This window comes from Otolemur garnettii, unplaced genomic scaffold (assembly GCF_000181295.1).
Source record: "Otolemur garnettii isolate 467f Iridium unplaced genomic scaffold, OtoGar3 scaffold00047, whole genome shotgun sequence".
Classification (NCBI taxonomy): Eukaryota; Metazoa; Chordata; class Mammalia; order Primates; family Galagidae; genus Otolemur; species Otolemur garnettii.
In genome coordinates, this window is record NW_003852442.1 from 472191 (window position 1) to 499945 (window position 27755).

The 27755-nt window shown below is 54.8% G+C and overlaps 2 protein-coding genes across 3 annotated transcripts in view; one reads left to right on the top strand and one right to left on the bottom strand.

Moving 5' to 3' along the window:
- The first annotated feature begins 2960 nt into the window (after positions 1 to 2960).
- FAM92B (family with sequence similarity 92 member B) lies at positions 2961 to 16362 on the top strand. Its single transcript, XM_012806094.2, has 9 exons — positions 2961 to 2980; positions 4508 to 4742; positions 6979 to 7047; positions 7130 to 7231; positions 7378 to 7383; positions 9503 to 9607; positions 13930 to 14043; positions 15369 to 15470; positions 16252 to 16362. Exons 1-9 carry the CDS (start codon positions 2961 to 2963, stop codon positions 16360 to 16362), a joined length of 864 nt encoding a protein of 287 aa, XP_012661548.2.
- Positions 16363 to 21789: 5427 nt separating this feature from the next.
- The window catches only part of KIAA0513 (KIAA0513 ortholog), a 49198-nt gene continuing 43232 nt past the window's right edge, over positions 21790 to 27755 (bottom strand). For both annotated transcript variants that reach the window (XM_003791287.3, XM_023514138.1), the window contains exons 10-12: positions 24315 to 24395; positions 23907 to 24001; positions 21790 to 22930 (exon numbers count right to left, since the gene is read on the bottom strand). In XM_003791287.3, the coding sequence (XP_003791335.1) occupies positions 22881 to 22930; positions 23907 to 24001; positions 24315 to 24395 (226 nt within the window). In that variant the 3' untranslated portion in view covers positions 21790 to 22880. The remainder of the gene's footprint in view (positions 22931 to 23906; positions 24002 to 24314; positions 24396 to 27755) is intronic.

The following is a 27755-nucleotide window of genomic DNA, read 5'->3' on the forward strand; positions in this document are numbered from 1 at the left end:
CCGGGAATTGGCCACAAAGGGAAGCCACTGCTACCACCTGCCTGTGCACAAGGAATTTCTTTTTTTTTTTTTTTTTTGAGACAGAGCCTCAAGCCGTCCCCCTGGGCAGAGTGCCGTGGCATTACAGGGTATAGTGCCATGGCATCACAGCTCATAGCAACCTCCAACTCCTGGGCTCAAGCGAGTCTCCTGCCTCAGCCTCCCAAGTAGCTGAGACTACAGGCGCCCGCCACAATGCCCAGCCATTTTTTGGCTGCAGCCATCATTGTTGTTTGGCGGGCCCAGGCTGGGGATTTGAACCCATCACCTTAGGTGTATGTGGCTGGCGCCTTAGCTACTTGAGCCACAGGCGCCGAGCCACGCCCTTGCTCTTTGAAGTGGCTCTGCAAAGTTCTCTGAGCGGCTGAACGAAAATGCATTTATAGGAAGGGAAGAGAGGCGTCAACTCCCAGTGGGCAGCGCACAGGAGTCAGGGTCCTCCCGGACCCCCACCGGGTCTGCCTGCATAACTCTCTCTAGCCACTAGATGTCTCTGTGTCTCAAAGTTTCGGAGATAATGAAACCTTCGCCCTTTGTCTCTGACCCTCTTTTCATCCTTCCCAGCCACGCCATGATTTTTCTCCACCCTGAATCCCCCTCCCGCGCCGAGTGCTCAAGACTGGTGTAGCCTCGGTCGCTCCGGCAGGAACCCCGGTGGCTCTCTTCTGCCCCCACGTGGCCAGCAGCCGCAGCGCAGACAGACACCTGTGGGCCGGAGTTGGCGTCTGTCTGCCAAGAAGCAGAAGCAGGGAGACATGATCGGAGGGTCATTGTAAGGGACTAGCTCACGCCACGTGGAGAAGAGGCTCCACGAAGCTGGCACCTGAAGGAACTAATTCTCCACAGGAAGTTCCATAGCATAAGATCCAGTCCTTTCTCTCTGGGACTCTCTAGTGGGGAGGTTAACATATACCCTAAAGACAGGCGACCCAGGATGCAGTCAGAGTGCCCAGGAGAAGCAGGCATGGGGGTGCAGTTGTGTCACAGGGCAGAGGGCAGGTGTGAAGTCAGAGGCCTCCACGCGTGGGGAGAGAGCCGGGAGCACAGCTGCGGTGTTTGCTCTCTTTGGACCCTGAGCTTATTTCCTGAGGTTGCTGGGAATAGATTGCTCCACTGAGCAGCTCCAAACCACAGACCATTCTCTCACAGTCCAGAGTCTGAAGTCACAGTGTCAGCAGGGGCGTGCTCCCTCTGGAGGCTCCAGGGAGGCTCCCTCCTGCCTCTGCCAGCGCCTGGGGCTGCCCCAAACCTTGGTGTTGGTTGGCTGGCAGCTTCATGCTCTGGCTCCCCTGGGCTCTGTTTCCTTTTCTTATAGGGACACCGCTCCTTGGTTAGGGCCCCCTGACTCCAGTCTGACTCAGCTAATTACAGCTGCAATGACCCTATTTCCAAATAAGGTCACATTCTAAGGTCCTGGAGGGGACAGGCATGGGGGGGGGGGCACTATTCCACCCACCTAAGACAGAAGGGAGCCGAGAACTCAGAGGGATCTGACCACACAGCACAGAGAGGGGACCAAGGTGCTGCCACCCTACAGTCCAGCATCAAGGGAAAAGCCACGCTGATGGGCAGAGCCCTGGGGATCTGCTTAGAGCAGCCGCAAGGAAGGCTGGGCAGTGGCATGCCCTAAAGGATGAGGGCACAGCAGGGAAGAAGCTGTATTGGTGTGCACCGCTCAGGGTCCACAAAAACAAGGTGCGCACAAAGAGACAGTTGAGAGCTGATAAGGAAGAAATCACCAGAAAAGTGTGTGTGAGGGAGTGGGAGATCGGCAACCAGCACGGCACAGCGAGCACCGGGAATTGGCCACAAAGGGAAGCCACTGCTACCACCTGCCTGTGCACAAGGAATTTCAATGTGTGCTTGGCCCCTGCCTCTGTCCCTCGACCCACTCCAGGGGCTTATTACTCCTGACTAGGTATTGTCACCATCCCACTTTGCAGGGGAGAAGGCTGACACCCAGAGAGGTCAGGTGACCTGCCCAAGATCACACAGCAGAGCCTGGTCTGAGATTTGAACTTGTGTTTGGCTGATCTTGATTCTTGCTGTAATCTATGCTCAGGATATAAAAGCCTCTCCAAAATTCCAAACATATACAAAGTAAACAGAAGAGGACAATGAGTCACCCGCAGCAACAGCACCCAGCAGTCTGCCATTCCTGTCACATAGGCCCCCCTGCCCTCTTCCCACCCACATCCCATATGACTGCTGTCACGTTCCTTTAAAATGTACACACATTGAAATACACAGATCTTACAATTAGCAAAATGTAAAATGAGTTACTACGATTTTATATATACTTTTATAGTTTCCTCTGTGTGTCATTTTTATTTTCTTTACTAACAATGAACGGATACTGTTTTTATAATAAGGGAAAGGACAATACGATGATGATAAAAACGTTAAAGATGCTCCTTTGAACCGATTCCTTCCCTTGTCCCCTCAATCCATGTGCAGGGCCTCAGGACCACCCAGATCTACGCTGTGCCTTTCTGAGTCACCAGCTGTCCCTGGACCCTGCCCACTTGAGTGGGGGCCTCCTCATGGTAGGAGGGAGTCCCAGGCAAGCTGCCCTAAATCTCCCCTTGCTGCCTCTCAGGGAACCCCAACCACTGCCCCCAAGAACCTCCATCTTCAATGAGAGAGTGGAGGCCTCTTTGGGACGCCCCTTCTCTGAATGGCTGGGCGGGAGGGGGGGGCTGTCCCCGCAGGGAGGCCAGCCTAGGGAGTGGTTGCCTGGGTGACCAACAGCAGCTCCTCCCAGAGACTGCTGTGGGCAGCAACTGTCACCTGGCAACCAGGTGGCAGCGTCCCCTGAGCCCGGACCACACAGCCGCGCCCAGGCCTGCCTGGCTTCTCCTGGGCCTGTGGGGCCCTGTCCTTATTCCCCAAGACTAAGACAGCTGATAGCTCCGGTCACAATGAACATCATCCTCTCCAGGTGAGTAGCCCTGTTCTGGGAGAGAGGCGGAGGCAGTGTCTGGGGCCTGAGGTACGGAGAAAGGGGAGGGCAGCAGGGACTACTGGGGGGTGGCAAGGTGAGCTCACCTCCAGCCTACACTCACCTCAGGGGTGAGCGCTCCCCCCAGCCCACACCCACATTAGGGACCTCACCTAGAGGAATAAAGACTGCAGCCAGCTGTGTGACCTTTAGCAAGATGCTTTACCTCTCTGGGCCTCAGCAGGCCCAGTTTTACAGCAGTGATAACAACAGTCCCTTACTCACAGGGAGAGGGGTCCTCACGTGCTCTGAAGGCTGGGAACTAGCACTTGATGTGCCAGCAGCCCAAGGGGCTCAGAGTTTCTAGCTTCAGGGGTGTGATTTGAGGGCCACACAGGAGACTTCAGGCAAAGGGAGAGAGGCAGGGACAGTGACAGCTTGGAGATGGACCAGAAGCGGGTGGTGCTGAGGCTGGGCCCATCACATGCCCAGATGTGCAGGTGCTGGGCCAGGGGCAGGCGAAGAGGCAGAGAGCACCTGCCAAGATGTGGAGGGAGGGAGGGAGGATCCCAGCATGACGTGAGAGGATCAGGGATGTGAGCTGCAGACTGAAGCTGCAGGTGAGTGGGGAGGAGGAACGGGGCAGCACAGAGGCTTCTCAGGGCAGGGAAACTGCCCTAGTGACACTGCAGTGTGGACATGTGACACTGTGCAGACTGTGCCACACCAAGAGCAAATTGTCCTGTCAACCGTGAGCTCCAGTGACTAGGAAGTCATCCACATCAGCTCCTCAGAGGTACCAGATGGATCGCTACAGCACGAGATGGTCTTAATGGGGCACGGGGCAGGAGGGTGCTTTGCACTCAGCTCTTCAAACCTAAAACTGTCTTGTCTTTCTCGCTCTCTCAGCAGAGTATCACTCTGTGCCCTGGGTTGGGGTGCCATGGTGTCATCACAGTCACAGCACCCTCAAACTCCTGGGCTTAGGCAATCCTCCCACCTCAGCCTCCAGAGTAGCTGGGATTACAGGCACCTGCCACAATGCCCGGCTAGTTTTTCTATTTTTAGTAGAGATGGGGCCTTGCTCTTGCTCAGGCTGGTCTCAAATTCCTGAGCTCCCCCCATCCTACCCCACCCAGCCTCAGCCTCCCAGAGTGCTGGGATTCCAGGTGTGAGCCACCACTGGCCTTGTTTTCTTAAAAATAGTTTTTTAATTAAGCAAAAGCTTCAGGGTGCAGAGGTGGGAGAGGAATTTTGACAGCCTGCAGGGAAAGGCAGCATAGGGTCTGTGAACTGAAAACCATTTCATCAGGGAGAGAAACACCCCTTTAAGATGTCCCAGGAAGGAGGAAGGCCAGGTCCACATTCCTGCCCACCTGTCTCTGAGAGCCCCTTGGGCCCCCTTCTCTGCCTCAATAGCTCCTGATGCTATCACCTAGAGCGCTGTCCTGGGGGCCGGTGGGTGGTGGCTGCTGTGCGCAAGTCGACCTGCCATCTGCTCCTGGCATAACAGAGCCTCACCCCCAGGGACAGCCAGCTGAGGGTGATGGAGAACACAGTGGCCAACGCAGAGAAGTACTTCGGGCAGTTCTGCTCGCTGCTGGCCTCCTACACGCGCAAGACGGCCCGGCTGAGAGACAAGGCCGACCAGTTGGTCAAGCAGCTCATCGACTTTGCCAACACTGAGACCCCTGAGCTGCGGGCCACTGTGAGGGACTTCGCTGAGGACCTAGCTAAAGTGCAGGATTACCGGCAGGCTGAGGTGAGCGGGGCCACCCGGGGCCCACTGCTGTGGCCACGGCTGATGGATGTGTCTCAAAGGCACTGGGGGGGGGGGATGGGGATGCTTATACTGTCCCACCCTCAGGGTGACCCCTCTGTTTCTGGGATTAAGAAGGGCCTGGGACACTGTTGATTGGTCCAGGCAAGGAGACTTGGGAAGCCAGCTCTGGGGGCTTCATGATTCAGAAACCCGACAGGGGAGTTGGAGGCAAAGAGGCTGCAAGGTGTTAGAGAAATAATTAAAACTAGAAATCTCCTGCCAGTTCGGAAGGATCCTTCTTGTGAGTTATAGGAAAGAATGAAATAGCTTTACCGCTGAATAATCATTAAACCAGATAGCCGTGCCGGCCACGGCAAGCCCAGAAAGGGGGTACAAGGCAGACAGAAACTGCACCTTTATCTGCAGCCAAGCAGGTGTAGCAGCCACTCCTGTCCTGGAGACTGACAACTGCTGTCCTGAGCCAGAGGCTTGGCCGCTGTGCCTCATACTTGGCTCATCCTGAGCTCACCTGGTAACTGGACAGCCACATGTGCTACTCAATCGTCCTCACCCAAAGGGAAAATAAAACTTCGGTAGCAGAGGTCAGAGCTCAGAGCCAGGCACCCGTGGAGATGGGGTGGGAGGGCACCGTGCTCCCAGCCTCCTGAGAATGACAAAGACAGCCCCAGTCGCAAGGCTGGCAAGAGGCTTGTTCCATTTTTTAAAAGGCTCACTTACATCTCAGAGGGGCAGGGCAAGGATTTACAAGGGCAAGTTGCTTTGCTTTAAGGCAGGGGTTCTCAACCTTCCTAATGCCCAGATGTATTTTCATTGTTAGAAAGGGGTCATGACCCACAGGTTGAGAACTGCTGCTTTAAGGGAAGGAGGAGGAAGTTCCCTTCCTCCTAGCACTTAGGAAGACAGAGTTCTTAGAGTTTGATTTACTCTCATGAGGGTCACAGGCTGGTTGGGATTCCAGTTCCCCACCTACTTGACAAGCTGGTGGCCAAGGGATTGGTACTGGGCTTGGCTGTGGGATGACCAGGCTCATGCTCCCCCTGACACCCCATGGCCTGTGCATCTTGCCTTTCTGGTCCGTGCTGCTCCCTGCCCTTGGTGGGAGGGAGGGACTTTGAGGACTCTGAGATGGGCTGCACTCTATTCCACCCTCCCCAGTGTCAGAGCCCCAAGCCAGTGAGCTTTGATGCATCTCCTGAAGGCCTGCAGGGCGGACCCTGTGAGGTGGAACCTGCAGAGGGATGTGCCCTCTAGGCCTCAGTTCTCCATCTGTAAAATGGGTCTAAAGCTGTAGGTAACTCAAGAGGATATTGGGACGACTGACCAGTAACTCACTTTTATACCACTAGTTCCGACAGCCGGCTGGGGCAGCAGTATCGGCCTCACTCAGGAACTCATTATAAATGCAGATTCCTGGGCCACACCTGGACCGCCGGAGTCATACTCTGGGAGGGGAGAGTGGGTGCCATTAGGGCTTTAACCTGGTTCTGCTCTTGCTTGGAAACTGCCCGACTCATGGCCTACCTGTCACCAATCCCTCATCCTGGGATTTTAAGCCCCTCAATGACCAGCAGCCAGCATGGGGGCCTTGACTGCACCCTGTGCCCCCACCCTGTGCCCCCACCTCCTCCCCAGCTCTGGCTCTTGAGCTCCAGCCATTTTGGGCTCCACATCCTACCAGGGGCTGGCGGGATCCCAAGGCAATTTGGAGACCTGAGAACAGTGTCAGGGCCTGGATCAGGAAAGCTCTGGGTGGAGACCCTGTCTCTGGCCTGCTGAGACTCTCAACAGAAGTCCTGTTCCTAAGGCAAAGCTCAGTCTTCTCATCTGCAAAGTGGGGTTGTCACTGCCTCCCTGCACACAATTAGGAGGACAGAGGGCTTTTGCGTAGGGAGGCTCAGCACACGCTGTGCCTGTGCCTCCCTTCCCTGGGAAGGACCCTGAGCCCTGCCCCACCACTGTCCTCCAAGGGTTGCTCACATCCTGTCATGTGATCACAAAGCCCCAGTGGGCATGGTCCAGACCCCACCTTCCAGGGGAGGAGAGGAGGTCCTGAGACTGGACGGGCTGCCCGAGCCCAGGCCCGAAGGAGGACACCTTCTGCTCCCTGTGTCTGGTGTGCAGCATGGGGGACGGGGTTGGGGGCAGGTGGCTCCTTGTGGGAGCAGAATCTCACTCCCTTCACCCTGACTTTCTGGCATCCCTCATGCCCCCCCAGGTGGAGAGGCTGGAGACCAAGGTCATCAACCCCCTGAAGCTCTACGGGGCACAGATAAAACAGACGCGGGTGAGCTGGGACACCTGTGCTGGGTGGTATCTGGGTCCTGCCCGGCAGGGACCCCAGGAAACAGCCTTCCTCTTTTCTTTAGACTGAGATTAAGAAACTCAAACGTGTCCAAAATAATGAGATCAAACAACTGGAAAAGCTGGAGAAACTGAGGCAGAAGTCCCCCTCGGATCGACAAATGATCGTATCCTTCCCCAGAAGTGGGGCTGGGGCTGCTGGGCCAGGGTGGCCACTCCTTCTGGACGTTTGGTGGGTAGGGGCCATGAAGGGGTGACCACCCCAGTGGGGCTGCTTGGGCTCAACTTGGTTCCTTAACAGCACCTTTTACAGTCCCAGGTCAGTGTCACACGTCTGTGTGGGGTAGACAGGTAATGCGTGACCTCGAGATGTGGCCAGGTAAGCTGCACCCAGGCAGAAGCAGATGGGTGCAAGGCCCTGCTCACTGAGGACAGTTGAAGGGTCAGGACACTGGGGCTCTGTCCTGTCATCCGCACCATCCAGCAGTCACTCTGCATGCCTCAGTTTCCTTGTCAGGGTTACAGTTAATGCTGTAACTTCCAGCATTAGCCCCATTGTCTAGATGAGGAAACAGGCTCAGAGAGGCTCAGGGGTGGTGGGAGCTGGGGGAGAGGTCAGAGCTAGTAGAAGAGTCAGTCCCCTCTGCCATGATGAGTGACCCCATCCAAAGAGCCCTGGTGGACCTGGGTCAGTAGTTTTGACAGTGGGGGCATTTCAGGCTGTCCTAACTGGGGAATGCTGGTTAGGGTCCCACCACTGGTGGCAAATGGTCACAGGCTCAGTGTCTCAAACAGCATGATGTGTCTCTCACAGCCCGGGAGGGTTGAACCAAGATGTGGCAGGGCTGGTGGCCTCTAGAACAGTGATTTCCAACTGGTGTGCAGGGGCACACTGGTGTGCTGAGAGGATCTTAGATGAGCACCAAAAAAATGTTTAAAGACCATTAATTATTTTCAAAATAAGTTCAAAGTATATTCTTTTTTTTACTCTTTCTTTGATCAGTATAATTTAAATATGCCACGGAAGTATAATTATAGGTTCCAGTGTGCTGTGAGATAAAAAAGGTTGAAAAATACTGCTCTAGAAGGTCTAGGAATAACCCGTTCCCTGGCCTTTCCCAGCTTCCTGAGGCCGCCCACATCCCTTGCCTCATGGTCCCTCCCTTCAGTCTTCCAGCCAGAAACTTACACCTTTCTTCTTCTGCCTCCCTCCCTCCCTCCCTTCCAGACAACCCAGGAAAATCTCCCTCTGGGGAGCAGCTGATTAGCAACTGTAATTCCCCTATGCCTTGTAAGGTGGTGTGTTGACAGGTTCTGGGGATTGGGAGGTAGACATCTTTCGGGGCACCATCCTGCCTGCCCCATGGCAGCTAGTGAGGGGGGGTTCTGCCACCATCCTACAAGTGACAGACAGGAAAGGGTGCCCAGGCTGAGGAGTCTGGATCCAGGCCAGTGAGGGTGACAGCCTTTTGTGAGCGCCTTGGAATTCCATCCCATCCTTGTCAGCCGTTGGCTTGAAAGACAATAGCTTTCCCTTCTTTGCTGGGGGTTTCCTGGATGCTAGCCCCCTACTCCCTCATCCCACCACTGGGCAGGAGTTTAAGGCCTCCCCTTTTTTTGAGACAGAGTCTCACTTTGTCATCCTTAGTAGAGTGCTATGGCATCACAGCTCACAGTAACCTCCAACTCTTGGGCTGAAATGATCCTCTTGCCTCAGCCTCCAGAGTAGATGGGAGTACAGGTGCCCACAACACCCAACTATTTTTAGAGACAGGGTCTGCCTCTTGCTCAGGCTGGTCTTGAACCTAGGAACTCAGGGGAATCCACCCACCTTGGCCTCCCAGAGTGTAAGGATTACAGGCATGAGCCACCGCACCGGGCTAAGTCCCCCTTTTATAGAGGAGACTGAGGCGGGGAAAGGTGACTTGCTGAAGGTCACACAGGCAGTTAAGTGGCAAACCCAGAACTCATGGTGCCTGATTCTGAAGTCCAAGTTCCTGGAGGTCTGGGCTTGGCAAACCCCCTACGATGTAGACCAGAGGGATGAGTGGGGTTACCCGAGAGTGCTGCACACATGGGACTAAACATTGGGACTGAGTGGCACCTGTTGTGACAATCGACCACCAGGTGCCCCCTGTTTAAATCTCAACAACTCTGCAAAGCAAGTCTTATCAAGGGCCCCCATTAGAGACAAGGCGATTGAGGCTCAGAGTTAAAGTAATTTGCTCAAGGTCACACAGCTGCAATCAGGCCTGTCCACCTCTAGCAACTGCCCCTTCAGCCATGGTCCTATTCAACCATTACTTGGATGACCACATAGGCAAGAGATAATGTCCCATGAGGCAGGGAGCTGGCCTATGAGGAGGGTGTGGAGACAGGATGGTGACCAAGGGCCCGAGTCATGTGTGACACTGCACCTCTGTTGTCCCTGGCGCCAGGCAGAGACCAGCGTGCAGAGAGCCTCAGCGGATGCCAGCCGCACTACCCGCCAGCTGGAGGAGACAGTGGACGCCTTCCAGAGGCAGAAGCTGCAGGACCTCCAGGTGCTGCCTCTGTGTGCTTTGTGTGTCCATGTTACCAGTGCACATGTGTGCCTGTATGCGTGTGTGAGCCATGAGGGTATGAGCACCTGTGTGAACTTGTGTACACACAGGCTCCGGGGACAGTTAATCCTGGCCATGAAGCAGGGAGGGCAGGAGGCCGGCTGCTTGGGGCAGCTGTCCTGGCAGAGCTGGGCTGCTCAGGAGCCAGGAAGCCATTTGGTGGCCCTGGGCACAGCTCCCGGCCCAGAGTTTGTGTCCCCACAATACACTCCCGCCCTCCTGTCTTGCTTTTCACACAACTGCCCCCAGGATTGTGCTAACTTCCTGCTTTTCTCCTCCAAATCCCGGACACACTTCTGTGAACAAGCCACGGGGAGGCACAGCGGTGTGGGCGCCTTCCTCCTTACACCCCGGGGCAGTGGGATCCCGGGCCCAGAGGCCTGGCTCCTGCAAGACGGTCTTAGGGAATTGGGGTCTTTCAGCACAAGCTGTTCACAGAGATCCCTCCCCCCATTCTCCATCTCTCTATTTTCCAAGTAGCAGCTCAAGGAATCTCCGAAAACGCAGGTCCAATTTGTCATTGCCCCTTGTTCTAAGGTCAAGGCCAAGGTCCTTCCCAAGGCTCCTGCAGCCCGGCTCTGCCCTCCAGCCTCAGCCTGCAAGTGATTCTCCAGCTTCAGTGTGCTGACCCCTCTCCTACCTTAGGGGCCTTGCACAGGCTGTGCCCTCACTCTGCACCAAACACCACGCTTCAGACTCAGGTTCACCTCGTTCCTCAAGAGAAATCACCTGGACCCCAGCTGCTCAGGCCCCTTGTTAACACACCCTGCAGCCGCCGTCAGGAGATTGTGTATTTAATTCACTTGTTCATTTAACAAGTGTTGAGTACAAACCCTCCATGTGCCATCACTGGGCCCAGCAAAGTCCCTGGGCTCATGGAGTCAACACTGTTAAGGGAGAGATAGGTCATGTGATTGCACCCTGTTGGCCTGGTGTGTCCCCTGCTGGGTCCTGCCCACCAGATTCAGGGCCTGGCACTTAGAGGGTACTCAGTCTATCCTTGTGGAATGAATAGGAGATTACATGAACCCAGTGAATGGTACAGGGTAATCAGTGCCCCAGAGTTCTACCTGGCAGGCAGGACTGAAGATACTCAGCAGACGTAATTAGGCACCTGATGTGTCTGGGGCTTGGAGGAAGGAGGTGCCAGGGAGCGAGGCCCACACAGTTCTCTGCCTGTAGCTCAGGGGCCAACAAGAGCATGTTGTTTAAAATGGGCCTGCGTCCAGCTTTTGGGATTAAATTTGTAAGACACATGTATCCAAACAACCTCTCAAAATCCCTTCAAAATTTTTTTTTTTTTTTTTTGAGACAAAGTCTCACTCTGTCACCCAGGCTAGAGTGCCATGGTGCCATCTTGAACTCAAGAGATCCATTTGACTCAGCTTCCCAAGTAGCTGGTACTACAGACGTCTGGCACAACGCCCAGCTAGTTTTTCTATTTTTAGTAGAGACGGCATCTTACTCTTGCTCAGGCTGGTCTCAAACTCCTAAGCTCAAGAGATCCACCCGCCTCAGCCTCACATAGTATTGATTATAGGTGTGAGCCACTGTGCTGGGCACATTTTTTTGTTTGTTTTTTGGCAATTTTTGGCTAGGGCTGGGTTTGAAACCCATACCTCTGGCATATGGGGCTGGCACCCTACTCCTTTGAGCCACAGGTGCCGCCTAATTTTTTTTTTTTTAATACTCTCATTCTGTCACCTGAGCTAGAGTACAGTGGTATGGTCATAGCTCACTGCAACCTCCAATTCTTGGGGTCTAGGGATCCTCCTGGCTCAGCCTCTGGAACACTGGGACTATAGGTAGGCACCACCACACTTGGCTAATTTTTTGTAAAGGGGGATGGGGATCTTGAATTCCTGGTCTCAAGGGATCCTTGATCCTCCCACCCTAGCGTCTTAAAGTGCTAAGATTATAGCCACCAAGCCTAGTTCCTCAGAATTTTAAAAGAGAACAACAAGATCTTGAAATGATCACCACCTTCCTCGGTCTGTTCAGGCTGCCGTAACGGAATACCTTAAACTAGGTAATGTATAAACAACGGAAATTTCTTACTGTTTCAGAGGCTAGTAGGTCCAGGATCGAGGCACCAGCAGACTTGGTGTTGGGAGTGGGAGCTGCTCCTCACAGGTGGGGCTTCCTACGTGCCCGCCCGTGGCTGAGGGGGCAAACGCGTGCCCGTAAGCTGCTTTTATGATGGCGCTGAGCCCGCTCATGAGGGCGGGGCCCTCGTGACCTAATCACCCCCAGGTGCCTTGCATCCCAGCATCATGGCACCGGGGATTAAGTTTCAACAGACAAATTCTGGAGAGACACACACTTTCTGGCCATAGGAACACCATGCTGGTGTTAGCTCATGTTTTTGACAAAATGATCATATTTACAAGTTGTTGTCTGGCCCCTGTAAGAAAAGGCAAGTAATGTGGGGGCCATCACACCTGAGCATGTCAGGACTCCCCAGGAGGGCTCCCTAAACACAGGTGGACGGGCCCACCCTGCAGGCCCTGCTCCCAGGGGCCCAGGGTTGCCAGAGCTCCTGGCTGAGGCTGATTCGAGGAGGGCAGTGAAAACCTCTGCTCTGCCTGACTCTCCAAGAGCTTTGTAAACAGGACTGCTCTTGTCCCCACTACACAGCAGAATAAACTGAAACTCAGAAATTTCCCCAGGGCCGAATGCCAGCAAGTGGCAAGAGGCCTTGCAACCCAGCCTAGACTGGGCAGCTGTTACTGCTCAAGGATGCCCCCTGGAGGCAGGAGGGGGGGTGGCAGAGGTGTTTCCATCATAGTCTCAGGCTCCCTCCCCTTCTCTCTCCCATGTTGACCCCAGGGGTCTCCTCCTTCACTGAGGCATGTCCCTGGTTAGAGCAGCTAGTACTTCCTAAGTGCAGGCCCTTCCCCCAGCACTTAGCCTGTGTCCCACTGGGGGCAAGCAAGGTAGGACCCTCCCCTAGGACATCCCCTGGCTCCCCTCAGTAAGAGCCTGCTCTCCCATGCTGAACCTCCCGACCTGGAGAAGCCAATCAAGCATCTCCTTAAGATGAGCCAGCCCCAGGCAGATTGTGGGGCCTCTGGGCAGGGTCCACCAGCTGCCTTCTTCCTCCTCCCTGAAAAACCCACCCACGGCCCGTGGGTGACACAGGCTGAGATCTTGTAGCTCTCAACCTGAAAATACACGTCCTCAGAGTGAGTAAGGCCAAGGCTGGGTGGGCCAGTCCAGGTGGCAGTGCTGAGGAGAAAGCCAGCCCAGGTAGGGCACATGAGCAGCTGAGACCAGGCACATGCTTCTGGCCTTGGACCCTGAGTGCCACTCCTGGAATCCCCCCACAGCTACTCCAGGCCAGGAACGAAACGATCTTTGTGACTATGTTGTTTGTTACAACAAAGACTGAAAATAACCCATGTGTCCAAGTCCCAGGGAATGTCAAATTATAGTCGGTCCATGCAAAGAAACACCTTAGTGGACGAGTGCGGTGGCTCAGCCTATAACCCCAGCACTCTGGGAAGTTGAGGCAGGAGGACTGGACTCCAGAGTTCAAGACCAACCTGAACAATAGTGAAACCGTGTGTCTACTAAAAATAGAAAAACTAGCCAGGCATGGTGGCGGACACCTGTAGTCCCACCTACACGGGAGGCTAAGGCAGAAGGATCCCTTGAATCCAGGAGTTTGAGGTTGCTGTGAGCTGGGCTGATAGCACAGCACTCTGGCCTGGGCAACAGAGCGAGACTGTCTCTAAACAAAACTAAACACTATGCTGATGAAAAAGATCTATGGAAAGATCTCCAGGACTGAAAAAAAGCAAAGCTCAGGACAGAGAGAGGGAGAAAAGAAGATTATATATATATTTTTATTTTTGGTTAAGCAGGCCTGGGCCAGGTTCTAACCCACCACCCCTAGGTGCACGAGGCTGGTGCTCTAACCACTGAACCGCAGGCAACCAGCCGAAAAATATGTTTATAGAAACAATGGGGAAATATATAAGAAGTTATTATGGAAGTTATCATGTCAAGAAGGTGGAGGGGACAGAAGCAAACAGGACAAGGAGCAAGTCTCCTCGACTAGCACTTTGGCACAATTCTGGTTTTAGAACCATGCAAATGCATTATCTGTTCCAACAAAAATAAATTTAAAATAACATGCCCCACCTAGGACCTGTCCCCACACGCACGACTAACCCCGCCCCATCCCCATTAGGCTACGGGCACCGTCACCCCTGCTTCTCACCATGTTGCTTGGGTGATTTTGGCTTTTCTCCTCACAGAAAATTTTTTCTGATTTTGTAACCATCGAGATGGTCTTCCATGCCAAAGCGGTGGAGGTTTATTCCAGCGCCTTCCAGACCCTGGAGAATTATGACCCGGAGAGGGACCTGCAGGTGGGTCACAGATGCCTCATTTTCTGTTGGGGAAGGAATGATTTGGGGGTCTTTCCTGATAGATGCTGAGTTCGTTGGTATCATGTTGCAACTTACATTCTAACTCTGAAGACTCGTTCTGATGAACTGTTTTGAATATCGGCTCACAGGTGGCTCAGACTTGTTCCGATGAACTGCTTTGAATATCAAACCAAGGGGTGGAGAATTTTTCTTTGTGCTATCTGGAATATCAGCATGTTCCTCCTGAGGACGTTTAAAAAGAAGGAATGAACATCCAGTATCTTCTGGCTGATGCGATAGTTTTGATGGAGAGCTAAATGCCTACTATTCCCCATCTGATCGGATTAAAATCTAGAATAAGCTGGTGGAGTTATCTACACCACCCTTCCCCACACCTAGTCTTATAAAAACCACCACCACTTATCTCGGTGATCTCTTGTGGTTTGGGGGTTGACAGGGCTCTGTTGGGCAATTCTCATGTGGGGTCCCTCATGCAGACGCAGCTGGTAGATTGGGGATCAGTCGTTTCAAAGGTTTCCTCACTCATAACTGGTGGGTGATGGACGTGGTCTGGGTAGAGAACAGGCCACATGATTTGCAGGGCCCAGGGCAGAATGAAAATGTGGGGGCTTTGCTCAAAGATTTTCAAGAGAGCATCAGAAGGACATTGAACCAAGCACAGAGTCCTTGTGAGCGTGGAGCCTTGGTCACCATACATACATGGGGAAAATGGGAAAGTGTAGCTAAATGCACTTTTTTTTTTTATTTTACAAAATAGCCTCAAAATATTTCTAAAACACTTCTCTACATGTTGATAGATAAATATTAAAAAATGTAACTTTGTTAATGGTTTCTACTTATGGCGACCTTTGGGACGTCCTGAGTTTGTCTGAAGTGAATCACTAAGGCTAGCCTATATTTGAGAGGAGAGGAATTTCATTCCATCTCCCAAAGGGAGAAGCAGCAACGCATTTGAGGATAAGCTTTAAAACCACCACATGAGGCTGCATAAAGATCAGGTGGGCTCACTTGCATTTGCACAATCTGCAAAATTCTCCAAGTGGGCGAGGGTGATCTCTAATCCAGCTCTAAGCCAATGTGACCATGGATGTGTTGTGTAGCCTGTCCCGGCCTCAGTTTTCCTGTCTGTAATATGGGATGATAACACCAGCTCATGGGGCCTTATGCAGAATGCGTAGAATAGCAAACAGGGACTTCTCAGATGGGGCTCAGGGCGCTGGTGTCGACCATCACAGGCCTTCTTTCCTGTCCCTACCCCAATCACATCTTTTCCAACTAGATCCACCCTGGTCTCTCCTTGGCAGGATTTTAGAGCCAAGATGAAGGGAGTTTACGGGCGTCACACTGCTCAGCCGCTTGCGGATAGCAACCCCCCTCCACCTGTCCCGTGGCCTCTGGCCAGCCAGGTGAGCACCTGGGGCAACGGGGTTGAATCTGTGACAAAATGAGGGACTGGGGGGAGGCTGGGTGGTAGTGATCCAGAGATCAGAGGAGAGGATGCTGAGAACTTGGATTTGGAAGGAGAGGCTGAGGGGGTGCCAGGGGTGGGAGAACAGAGGGCCATCCCGGACTCTGACCGGGACTTGCTTTGAAGTGGAACCAACAAAGCCCCAACAGCCACACCATCCTCCCCACCTGGCTCCCACGTGTCCGGAGTGCCCCCTAGAGGCATCATGAGGTGTCCCACTTAAGACAGATCCTCGCCTGTGTCCAAATGTGGGCCCATGGGTTCAGAATTTAGGATTTCTTAGGCGTTGGGGAAGTTAATAAGATCTACATGCTATGTGTTACCTTATGGCCCAGCAAGGCTTACCATCACACACGCTTGTATGTCTGCAGGGTACCTTCAGGTGTCCAGCTGAGCAGGGCAGATAAACTGGCCAGCCTCATGCCACCAGGGTTAGCCGCAGTGAATGGTGGGCAAGGTGGCAGCCAGCTTGCCATGTGTGTGGGAGGACAGGGACAAGTCTTTGAAGGTGGAAGGCAGTGTAGCCCCAGACAGACTGTCTTGGTCCAACCCCCCCGCCCCAGGCCTTAGACCCTTCACCTGCAGGCATCAGACAAACAGATCCATGTGACACATTTAAACTCTGCTGGTTACACAGAAAACACTACTCAAGGCTTGTGGCTGCCCTCACTGGTACTGATGCCATTGCTGTGGTTTTAACTCTTATCATTACTGTTTAGAGTGCTCCAAGCGCCACACGGGAGCAGAGAACAGATGAGGAAGTGAGTGGGGACAGCTCTGTGGAAGAAGCCCCCGTGGAGGACATCAGGGGACAGGGGCTCCATACGTAGAACTCCCCGTGACAGCTGGAAAAATGGAGGGGGGCATGCTGTGTGCCCTCAGACACATCCCCTGAGTCTCCGTTTCCTCATCTGCCCATCACGGCCAGCGTCACTCCCCTTGAAGGCTGTGCTGGGGTTCAGTGTGCCCGGCATAGTGCCTGGGGCATAGCTGGTGATCAGTAAATGCCCTGTGACCCTCAATCGGATCCTGTTCTGTGTCATGTCTGGAAACTCCAGGTGTGAGTGACCCTGTGACAGCACAGTGGATTCATTTTCTGGGGCTGAGCTCACAAGACCAGGCGGTACAAACAAGTGAGATTTATTCTCTTGTGTCCTGGAGGCGAGAAGTGTGAGATCCAGGTGTCCCGGCAGCGCTGGCTCCTTCGGGCTCTGCGGGAGGTCCTGTCCCCACCCGTGTCCTGGCTTCTGCTGGTGGCTGGCGTTCCTCAGCATGTAGGCACCTCGCCCAGGCTCTGTCTTCATCTTCACGTGGCTTCTCCCTGTGTGCACTCGAACCTGTGTCCCGATTGGCTCTTTTTATAAGGGCGCCTGTCATCAGAGGCTTTCCACACTCCAGCACGGCCTCATTTTGACTGACCACACCTGTAAGGACTTATTTCTAAGTAAGGTCACGTTCTGAGGTACTGGGAGGAAAAACTTGTACATGTGAATCTGGAGGACAGACTTCAGCCCATAACACACAAATGTGATGTGCAGGGGTGACCCTGGGAGCAGGACGTGTTGCAGAAGACCACAGAGGTCGGGGGACAGAGGTGAAGGCAGGTGCAGGGGTCTGTGGTCAGGGCAGCTGGCTGCCTGGCACCACTTGGTGAGGCTGGGGCTTCCTGAGCACGTCTGGGTCCTAGAACTGGATTCTGTGCTTCCAGAGTTGGGAAGGACGGAGACAGTGTCCTGCTTGTTTTGGGCAGGAGCTGTGGCCAGGGTTCATTGGTTGCCCCCAAACCCCTCAGCTTGAGACGCACAGCAGCTCTGGCGTCTCAGAGCTGCCAGATCAGGGTCCAGGGGAGAGATCAGGACACACTGGAGACACCCCTCAGGCACTGAATCAGACCCCCTGCAGCTAAACAGCCCCCCAGTCAGCCTTACCTGCTGGAGGCAGGTGCAGAGGTCAGACCCCCTGCAGACTGAATCAGACCCCCTGCAGCTAAACAGCTCCCCAGTCAGCCTTACCTGCAGGGGGAGTCTCCTGTTCTCCGTTTTCCACAGTCTCAGCCTCAATGGGGAACCACCCATTTGACCTCAGAAAACAATGTTTTCTTCTGAAAAGCCACTGATGTAACCGAGAAGATTGCAAATTCTGTAAAAAGTCCTCACAGATATGTTAAAACAAAAATTACACAGACTTTTTTTTTTTAAAAGATAGTTTATTTCAGTTTCCACCTCTGACAATCCAAGGTGCTATATATATATATATATATATAGATAGATATGTTTTTTCTTCACAGGAAACAGCTTTGATTTTAGCAATGCTTTGAGATCTTCAACCTTGAAACTTTCTCAACCTTAAAATACAGTTTGTAGAATGTCACCTAGTGGGACACAAAATTGCATAACTATGACACATAAACTGTCAGCATCACTGACCTCTATGCTTGGGGAGCTAAGGAAAACGCAACGTTTGGGTGTGACGATGGCAGGTTTGGGTCCCAGACAAACTTGGGAGAAAGAGAAAGCAGACAGCTCACCACGCAGCCAACACTGAAAGTCCCAAAAGAAGCCACGATGCACAGGGGAAGCCCCACAGCCCAGGCTGTGCTATCTTCTGCAGGGAAAGCCACCTGTAGCCCCCCTTAGAGCCTTACCCCCCGAGGGCCAGGGCTGCCTTCCTCCCTGGCCGATGCATTCCAGGAGCAAAGAGGGAACAGGCACCACCCCAATCCATTGACTATACCCCTTTTCCAGTTAACGTGCAGCACCCTTAAAATGCAGCTCCTGGAGCCCCAGGCTGCAGCAGCTGGGGGCCTGACTTTGTTTCGTCAGAGCCTGCAGGCTGTGGGTAGAGCAGGCATCTGGGTTCTCCACAAAATGCACAACGTCCTACGGAAGGGGTGTGTGTGTGAAAGGGACCCAGACCACGCTTATTCTCCCTGTCTCCTGACCCAGTGAGTTTCCCCCTGCCCAGCAGTAACCAAGAACACCCCCCACTGTGGGAGCACTGCCCCACTCCAGTCCCATGGCCACGCAACTCCCTGGACATTGCCAGGGCCAGGGCTGCAGTCCCGAGCTCTCTGCCCATCTCACTCTGTAGAGCTCAGACTGGCCACTGGGAACTGCTGGCGTGAACTCAACCTAAGGCCAGTGCCTGGATGTGGGGCTCCGGGTCGCTCAGGAATGACCCAGGCTGGCCACCATGGAGGCGCTATTCCTGGGAGTCTGAGTTGGTCCCTGGCTCACCTCTGAGGACTACATGACACCCAGGCCCAGAGCCTGAAGGGGGACTGAGGCACAGAAGGCAGGCCCAGGAAGAGTCTGCCACAGAGGGTGGCTTAGCGCTGCACGTGACCCCTCTGGAAAGGATCTGTCCACTGACGTCTGACTGACACATCGCTCTTCCTGGAAGGGCCAGAAGGATTTACAGGGTATGGCCTGTGTGGCTGGAGGAAGCTCTGGGCAGCATGAAGCCTCAACCCACATGAGTGCCAGTTGGGGGGTTCCTAGCCTATATGACCCACGTTAATGTGAAACTCGGCTGAAAGCTTTTGAAGTAAGACCTTTCTCTAAGAATCATAAACATGAATGAGTGATTTACAGAAAAAGCGGGATGGCCGAGTCCTGGGAGAAACGGTTCAGCAGAACCCTGTGGCTTGTTGGGGCGGGAGAGGAAGCAGAAGCAGCAGCCTTGGAGCCCAGTGGTCTGCGGAGATGGCGCCTGCCTGGCAGCCTCCTCTGAGGACAGCCCAGCCTTGGACCACCCACCTGGCAGGGCCTGGAGGGGCTCCCCTCCCCTCTCCCTGAGGTCGGGGCTGGGCCTTGCCACCCCCCAGTACCCCTTTCTTCTGCAACAAGAGACCCTCTCATTTTTAAAGTCCTCTCTCTCAAGCCCACCCTTGTTCTTAGCAAACTATGGGGCTTTGGCTGCCCCATTGACCGAAGTTTCAGGTAACGAGTAACAAAGCTATCTGAGCACATGGGACCACCCAGATCCTCCCTGATGAAAAAGCCAGCTGGTCACTGAGGGTCCCAGCTTCCGGTTAAGGTAGCTCAGGATTGACTGAAACCCCAGTGAGGCAATCTCTACTCCTCACACCAGGAACCCAGGTGCTCCCATGGGGAGTGGGTAACCCACACAGCAGCCCACGGAAAAGCTGACGGTGACACCACAGCCTCTGTCCACATAAATGAACTCACAGTCTGATGGCCTGGAGAAGGCGGCGACAGAGACCCATTTGGTTTCAACTCCCAGAAAGGAAAGACAGAGGAGGTGGTGCCTCCGATTCCCACTTGGGCCTCGGCTCCAAACCACGCATGTCTACTGGGGCACCTGAACGTCTGGGTTTTAATTTGGGCACAGGGCTCCTAAGGTGGACCCCTGGCTCTTTGCGTGATTTCGGGGCTCCCCTGCCTGCTTTTTTCCTTTTGGCAATAGGACAATCACAGAGTCTACTCCGTCTGGCTCACAGACAAATTATGATATTGGAGGTCGGTTCTCTTGCCTTTGTTTAAATGCATGCACCACAGAGCAAATGCCATCTGAGTACTAAGCGACCCCTCTTAAACCTCCAACAGTGTCACCAGAATAACAAAGGCTTCATCTCAACGGTGCCCTGTGCACGGGGCAGGCGCTTTCTACTTGAGAAAACTGCATTTTGGTTCCTATGATTCTTGTGGCCCCAAGGTCAGGCAGCAGCAAATCTGAAACACCAGTGTTCCCGGCTTTGGCCAGAAAAACTTCTTCCTGGGTATCATCTGACGTTTCCTGAGTTTACAGAAGGGTTGCCAGAGCTTTCCTGTGCCAAAGCATCCCTGTGTACACCTAGGGGTGACATCGCCCCATATAGGGACCTCTGAGTGTTGTGGGCTGGGTCTGTGTGCTCCAGCCAGGCCCTGGAGGGAGAGATGTCCCAGGGAAGAGGAAGCTGTCAGTGTTTCTCTGGGACACTGCCAGAGGCTCTAGATAGTGAAGCCCTCCTCCAAGGCCAGCTGTCAGCAGGGGAGACAGGGGGACGGGGGACAGGGGACAGCCTCTGGGGCTACCTCCAGCCCCACTTGTGGCAGGGAAGGCCTGCACCTCTCTGGTGGTGTCCTGTGTGGGGCCCAGCACAGAAAGCAATGCCTCCCGGGGTCAGACTCTCTCCACCCCTGAGGAGCCAGACCAGTAAGAACAAGGCAGTGGGGGAACAAGCAGAGCTGCCCCTTCTTCTTACATCTCAAAGGTCTATGTGTGTGGGGGGGAAGTCTCAAAATCGTTTTTGAAGTTAAAGTGCCTGGAAAAATGTCAAAAGAAGCCAAAGCTGCATTTCCTTCCAAAGGCCACATGCACAAGTTCCCCAGCCCCTGGGGAGAGGCTCAGGCTGAGTCAGAACATCTATTCAGAAGTCCTGTGTGGACAGGGTACGTCTCAGGGGCACCTCGGAGCAAAGTCTCACTGCATTTCACCTCATACTAATAATACACAACTAAGGAAGCCGAGGACGCGATGGCTAACAGGAGTGCCCAGAAGGTCAGCCAGGGCTTTGCAGGTGCAGGGGGCAGGGCGCAAAGGTTCCAAAGGCTGAATGTCTGGGGAGGGCGCAATACCTGGGGTTGGCACTGGAGCGAGGAGGGGGCCACATACCCACGGATACGATGCTGTTTCTCTAAATGGATTCAGTGCAGACATGCACGGCTGCTGGGGGCTAAGGAGGAGGGCACCTTAGCCTGCACAGTTGCCCCACACATGGAGAGTGAGCAGCAGCATGGTCCACTCTGAGGCATCGCCAGGCAGGTGGAGGACACACACACACACACTCACACACACACATACACTCATACACACACAATCACACACATACACTCATACACACACACATTCACACACAATCACACACACACATTCACACATACTCACACACATTCACACACACTCACATACACACCATGCTGTGCCGAGGACTCTGAGCCTCACTCCCCTTCCTTCGGGCCAGCAGTGTGATGCCAGAATGTGCTCACGAGAGGCCACGTGGCAGACAATGCCCCAGTACATGTTTTGTGGCGCAACCTTTGGTGTTCTTTCCTGGAACATTCCAGGGAGGCATGCCTGGGAGGGAAACCTCCGGAGCAGTGGCTGGGGAGTGACCATCAGGCATGTTTCTGCTGTGCTCGTGGTCGGGGATATGGGGTGGGTATAGGAGGGGTGGAGGGCTGGTGAGAGAGTGCACCTGTCTCCAGTCACAACTTGAACGGTGATGGGCAGGAGGTGGGGCACCCAGGCCAACTGGGCAGCTGCCAGCTGTGGGCCCAGCACGCAGAGGGTGTGGCCTTGGCCTCGGCCCTGGGCTGCTGTGCTGGACAAACCCACAAGGAAGCCACAGCCACAGGCGCTGGTGTGGAGTGAGGGACAGAGGTAGGAGGGCTGGGCTACAGGAGTGGAAGGCCTGATGCCTGAAGCTTGAGACACAGAGTCCACTCTGCCACCAGCCCCAGGTATCTGTGCTGGAGCTGCCTCTCCCCAGCCACTGTCCCACTGAACAGCCTGTGCTCACATGCCGGACACACACAGCGGCACCTTCTGCCTTCAGCTCCCGGACCTCCCTTTTCTGTGTTTCTCATGTAGACAGACGGCATGAAGTCACTCCCCAGGGGCTGAGGAAGCTTCTCCGTGTCAGACAGAAGCCGCTGGCTAAGCAGGAGCATTTTGGATAAGCGGCCACAGAAGACCCCAGTGCTACTGTGACTACAAGGGAAGGGCACAGATCCTGCACCATCTGGGACTCTCCCTTGTGGCTGACGGGGCCGAGTCTGGCAGCAGCAGGAGCACCTTCTATGCAGCCTCTGTCCTTACACCAGGAGGGGCTCTCTCTCCTCCAGGCGGGTCCCCTTCCACGGAGGGAGGTGGGGGAAGAGCGGGTACCAGCCCAGGCTGACACTGGGTGCTGGGCGGGAGCTCTGTCCATCCCAGGCATGGGGACGAGGCCCAGGTGCCTAGCGTGGCCATCGCCTGCCCCACTGCGCCCCGGCCTATGCCGGCTACAGCCCTGCCTAGCACACGGCCACCCACCTGTGCCCGCTGTGTCCGCCACACCTGCTCCAGCCTGGGCCTCCTCCCTCTCGGTCTCATCTCACAAGCCTGGTGCTCAGGGGTCCAGCTGGTCACCTCAGGGTGAGCTGTGAGATCCGAGGGACGCTCTGGCACGTGGAAGGGGGAGCAGACACAGGCAGAGGGGAGGACAGGCAGCTGAGTTCTTCTAACCGCTAGTTCTAGGGCAGCGAGGAGCAGCTCTGGATGCTGCTGGCGTCATGCAGGGTCATCGAGTGGGTGACGGCCAGTCGCCGGCCCTCGGTCCTCCTGGAGGGGTGGCCTCCACGGCCTACTCAGTGGCCATTTGCTCGATGTGCTCACTAAGCAGCTTGTATTGCTCTGGAAGAGAACACAGTGTCACATCTTGGAAGAAAGGGGGCACTGGAACAGGCATGTCCTGCTCTTTTCACTGGGTAGTGAGGACCTGGCAGGGCAGGGCAGGGCAGGGCAGGGCGGGACAGGGCAGGGCAGGGCAGGGAGGGGTGAATGTGCTGCCGTACTCTGCAGGGCTGTGCCTCAAAGGTGTGCAGTGAGCACAGAGAATCATGGCCAACGTGCCACATGTGGGCACGGGTGGCACTGTGGAGTGGCCCCTGGGGGGAAGACGTGTGTTCATGAAGGTGGTGTCCCAGAGGACCACGGGGGAGCCTGTGACAGGCACAGTGTGGCCAGATGGACCGGCCTACATTCTGGAGACTGGGGGAGATGACAGTAAGTCCTTGCACTTTGCTAGTGAGATGGGGCTGGTGGCGGCATTTTAAGATTGTCCCGGGTGCCACTAACACCCTTTTGCTTCCTAAGGCCACTCTTCTGTGGACCCCTTAAATTTGGCAGATGGAATTTTTAAAGGATGCTGGTCAATCCAATATACACTAAGTGTAAGGCCTCTCAGGCAGGAAAACTGTCTGGTGGCGATGGGAGGGCACCTTACAGCTGGCTGGTCAGCAGACTCCCTGCTGTCACAGAAGCCGGAGTCTAAAAACCCCAAAGCTCCCTCCATACACCCCTTTGTTCCCCGCCCTACCCCCATACCTGCTGGGGCAGTGTGGTCCAAGGAATAGAGGGAGGCCACATGGTGGCTGTTCAGAAGGAACAACTTGGGGCTGGGGTTTGGCTCCGAACGGGTTCTGAGTCTGGCACCAAGTCTCACCCGTGCCTTTGTCCTGTTTGTCCCTGGGCCGGGCTCCCTACCCTACCTGGCCTGCCTGGTAGAAATGCATTTCTGAGGGCGAGAGGAGAGACGAGAGAGGCAGACGTGGACGGGCCAGGCGGGTGAGGGCTGCGTCCCCACCCGAGCCGGCTCTGGCAGCCTCACCTTCGTCCAGGTTGCCGATCACCGCCTGCTTCTTCAGGAAGTCGTTGCACAGCTTCTTGCTGAGGCCGAAGGCCAGCATGTTGTGTGTGAACGTGCTGGGGAGGGAGAGACACCGGGCGTCACGAGCCGCCTCACTGGGGAACCCGGCCCTATCCTCCTGGACGCCCTGCCTGGAACTCTCAGCACAAATTAAAACCTCCGTTACCTTCCAGCCACCAACACACGCACTGTAAAGCTGCCGCCACCAGAGGTCGTGTTAGGAGGCGGACTAAGTAGAAACTGGAATCAAGGCCGAGTGTGATGCAGCCCACGCCTTAGGGGCAGCTGGGGAGGGCTGAGCTGTGCTGACACCGTGTCTGGTTCTGGCGTGTGACCTCCCTCCCTCTCTAGCCTGGCCCCGGCTCTCACCCCAGCTGCCCGAAGGTGATGTTCTCGTTGAACCGCAGGCTGTCATCACGCTCCTCCTGGGTCATGTGGCACCACTTCTCCCTGCAAGCACAGGAGGGGGTGGGAGTGGGGCTCAGACAGCTCACCCCACCCTGACCTGCAGGTGCCGCCCCCTGACACAGAAGGGAGCACCCCTCCCTAGAGCACGCACCCTGATGCTGAGCCTAAGAGGCCCCAAACTCACACATTCATTTCATTCTTCCTAAGATAAAGACCCCCAAACAGAAATGTTCCCTCCTGCCTGGAGAGGGTATGCTCACTGTAGGTGCCCACACGCGCTTTATGCAGTGGGGAAGCCCAACTCCGTGTCTTTGCTACGGCTGGAGAATGGGCTCTGGGTCCATCTCTGCAGGGAGAAGCCTCCAGACAGGGAAGGGCTCTGACCAGTGCCCAGAGGAAGCTCCTCAGGCTCCCACCTGTGTCTCCTGTGAGCCACTCCCGAGGAGCCGGCGGGGCATCCTGGAGGAGCCATGGGGTCCCTGCTGGCCACACGTTCCCTTATCCACAGAGGGCTCTGCCCTGCTTTGCAGTTTTCTCTACCTTGGCTTTCTCATGGCCCCTCATCATTCCCTCCCCACGTCGTCTGTTAACTGTGACCCTGTGACTTTGTGGACCTTCAGAAAGATGCCACTGATGCTCCAGAGCACAGCAGTGAAAACCCAGCAGAAGGCAGGTCTCGCTGCCTATGGCATCCACGTATCCGGATGTTCTCTGCACAGGGCTGGGTGGGGAGGGTGTTTTTCACCAGCCACAAGCTCAGAGGCAAGTGCTATTAATTCTCAGCATGTCCAGGAGGAGAAACAGGAACGTCCCCACCTGTCCCTGCAGCGGCTCCTCTGCTCCCTGCCCGCGGACAGAGAAGTCTCCCCGTGAGGATGTGGGCCACCCCGATCCCCGCACGGCTCCCCAGACACCTGTTTATCTGAGAAGCACGCTGTTTGTAGGAGCCACACAGATGTGGGAGAGAAATTCATTTGAGTCCCTCTCCCCCTAAAAGAAAACTCTAGCTGGGTACGTCTGGCTCAGATAAGGTTGAGAGAAAGATCAAGGAAAAGGGAGAGGACAGAGAGTATGAGGGGTGAGAGGTCAGGTAATGGAGAAGCCAAGAAGAGAAACGAAACGAAAGAACATAAACCCTTAGCTCCCCTCCACCCTCCCGGCCAGGGGGTCCCTGCAGATGCCGCAGCTCAGCAGGGGCCACAGGACGCAGCGGCGCGACCGAGGGGTGCGACAGTCACTGCCAGTCTCCTTATGCCAATGGCAGGGTGGCCATGAGTTACCCAGAATAAACTTCCAAGCACGTCGCTAAATCCCACACCATTTTCCTTCCTACCCTCTTTCCCCCTTAGCATTGTCCAGACACAGAAACCCCACACCACCACCAGGCCTGCTGTGTCCATCTGTGCAGGTTGGACACTGCGCAACCCCAGACCACATGGCAGTGGCTCCCTTGGCGCTATGCCACCTGGCAGTCCTGACCCTTACTGCTCCTGGCCTGGAGGAGGTGATGCTTCTTGCTGGGGCTAGGACCAAAATCAGGATGTTTATTTATGTATTTATTTATTTTTTGAGACAGAGCCTCAAGCTTGTCCCCCTGGGTAGAGTGCCGTGGCACCACAGCTCACAGTAACCTCCAACTCCTGGGCTCAAGCGAGCCTCCTGCCTCAGCCTCCCAAGTAGCTGGGACCACAGGTGCCCGCCACAATGCCTGGCTATTTTTTTTGGTTGCAGCCATCATTGTTGTTTGGGAGGCCCCGGGCTGGATTCTAACCCGCTACCTTAGGTGTTTGTGGCTGGCACCTTAGCCACTTGAGCCACAGGCGCCGACCCCAAAATCAGGATGTTTAGCCTGACCTCTGAAGAAAGAAGTAGAAGGTCATGTGTAGTCAGCAGACCAGGTGACGCCTGTATCAGATCACTGAGTTCCATTGCCAGTACTGTTCAAGGTCCAGGGCCACATAGTGAACTGTCTAAATTACCAAGTGGGACTCTGGATATGACTAACTGCTTGTGGAAAGGGGAACCTTCTGAAATGGAGAAATCTCTGCCTCTGTGAACAGAGAGGATGATAATGGCATCTTGCTGTCAACAGAGATTATCAAAAGAAAAGTCACATTGGAGGCTTGAGATTGCCTGGGGAACTGGAACCAACCCACCCTCACCCCGCACTCCTCTCCTGGGTAAGACTCAAGAAGTACAGCCATGGCTCGGTGCCTGTAGCTCAAGTGGCTAAAGCGCCAGCCACATACACTGGAGCTGGTGGGTTTGAATTCAGCCCGGGCCTGCCAAACAACAATAACAGCTATAACCAAAAAATGGCTGGGCACTGTGGTGGGCCCCTGTAATCTCAGCTACTTGGGAAGTTAAGGCAAGAGAATCGCTTGAGCCCAGGAGTTGGAGGTTGCTGTGAGCTGTGATACCCAGCCCTCTACCCAGGCTTTGTCAAAAAAAGAAGAACTGCAGCCAGCACAGAGCTGCACGTAATCAGACAGCACGTGTTCAAGGGAGAGGCCCCGGGAGGCCCAGCGGGCCAGCTGTCCTCTCAGCTGGGCATAAGACAGGCCACCCCTGACCAGTGTGCGGAGAGAGCCAAGATGCTCCCATCCGTCTGCGGCCCCAGATGCAGGGAGGCTTCTCCTCCCTGCTCCTGGATGCTGGTCTAGCAACTATCGTCCAGAGACTGCAGGGACTGGGGGCTCTGATTACTAAAGGAGGTCCCTGTTATGCCCAGATGCTCCTTTGAAAGCCAGAATAAGGCACGGTGTCAGAAACCAGAATTCTCAATACGATCGACACTGCAAACACGTCACTAAGGGAAACGGTATCACGAACCCACCAATGAAAACATCTTATATTAGGAATTCTGGAACAGGCAGGTCTCTAACTCTAAGGAGGATTCTAACAAACGCAGAGTTGGAACACTAAAAGTCACCCGCTGTGGGCTTGTAGCAAACAGCCCCATCCTAGGCTTTTCTTCAGGGCATACACAACCTCAGACAACATGCTCCAGGGAGAAGTCCCAGGAGGCCCAGAGGCTGGCTGTCCTCTTGGCTGGGTGCAGGACAGGCTACCCTGGCCAGCTCACAGAGGGAGCCAAGAAGCTCCCGGCCCTTGGTGGCAGCTGCCCTTCCTCCCTAACTCCCCACACCTCAGAGCAGGCTCTCCACACCCCACCCACAGCTTCAGAGGCAGCCGGGATAAACTTCTCACATATGAAGCAAGTGAGGCCGAGGGGTGAGGTCTTGGGGGTAGCTTAGAAGGGCTGTGCCCTTAGAAGGAACTGGAGCGGCCAGTGCAGAGCATGATCCACTCAGTGCTGGAGCCGGCTTTGTGGACTTCCCTGCTCTCTCTTCCCTGAATTTACACTGTGCCCTTCAGAGGGTCTTTGGGTGGCATTTTTTT

Coding starts and splice junctions, on each gene's coding strand:
- FAM92B (XM_012806094.2), top strand. CDS start 2,961: ATGAACATCATCCTCTCCAG. Junction 2,981..4,507: donor ATGAACATCATCCTCTCCAG/GTGAGTAGCCCT, acceptor CCTCACCCCCAG/GGACAGCCAGCTGAGGGTGA. Junction 7,048..7,129: donor CACAGATAAAACAGACGCGG/GTGAGCTGGGAC, acceptor TCTTTTCTTTAG/ACTGAGATTAAGAAACTCAA.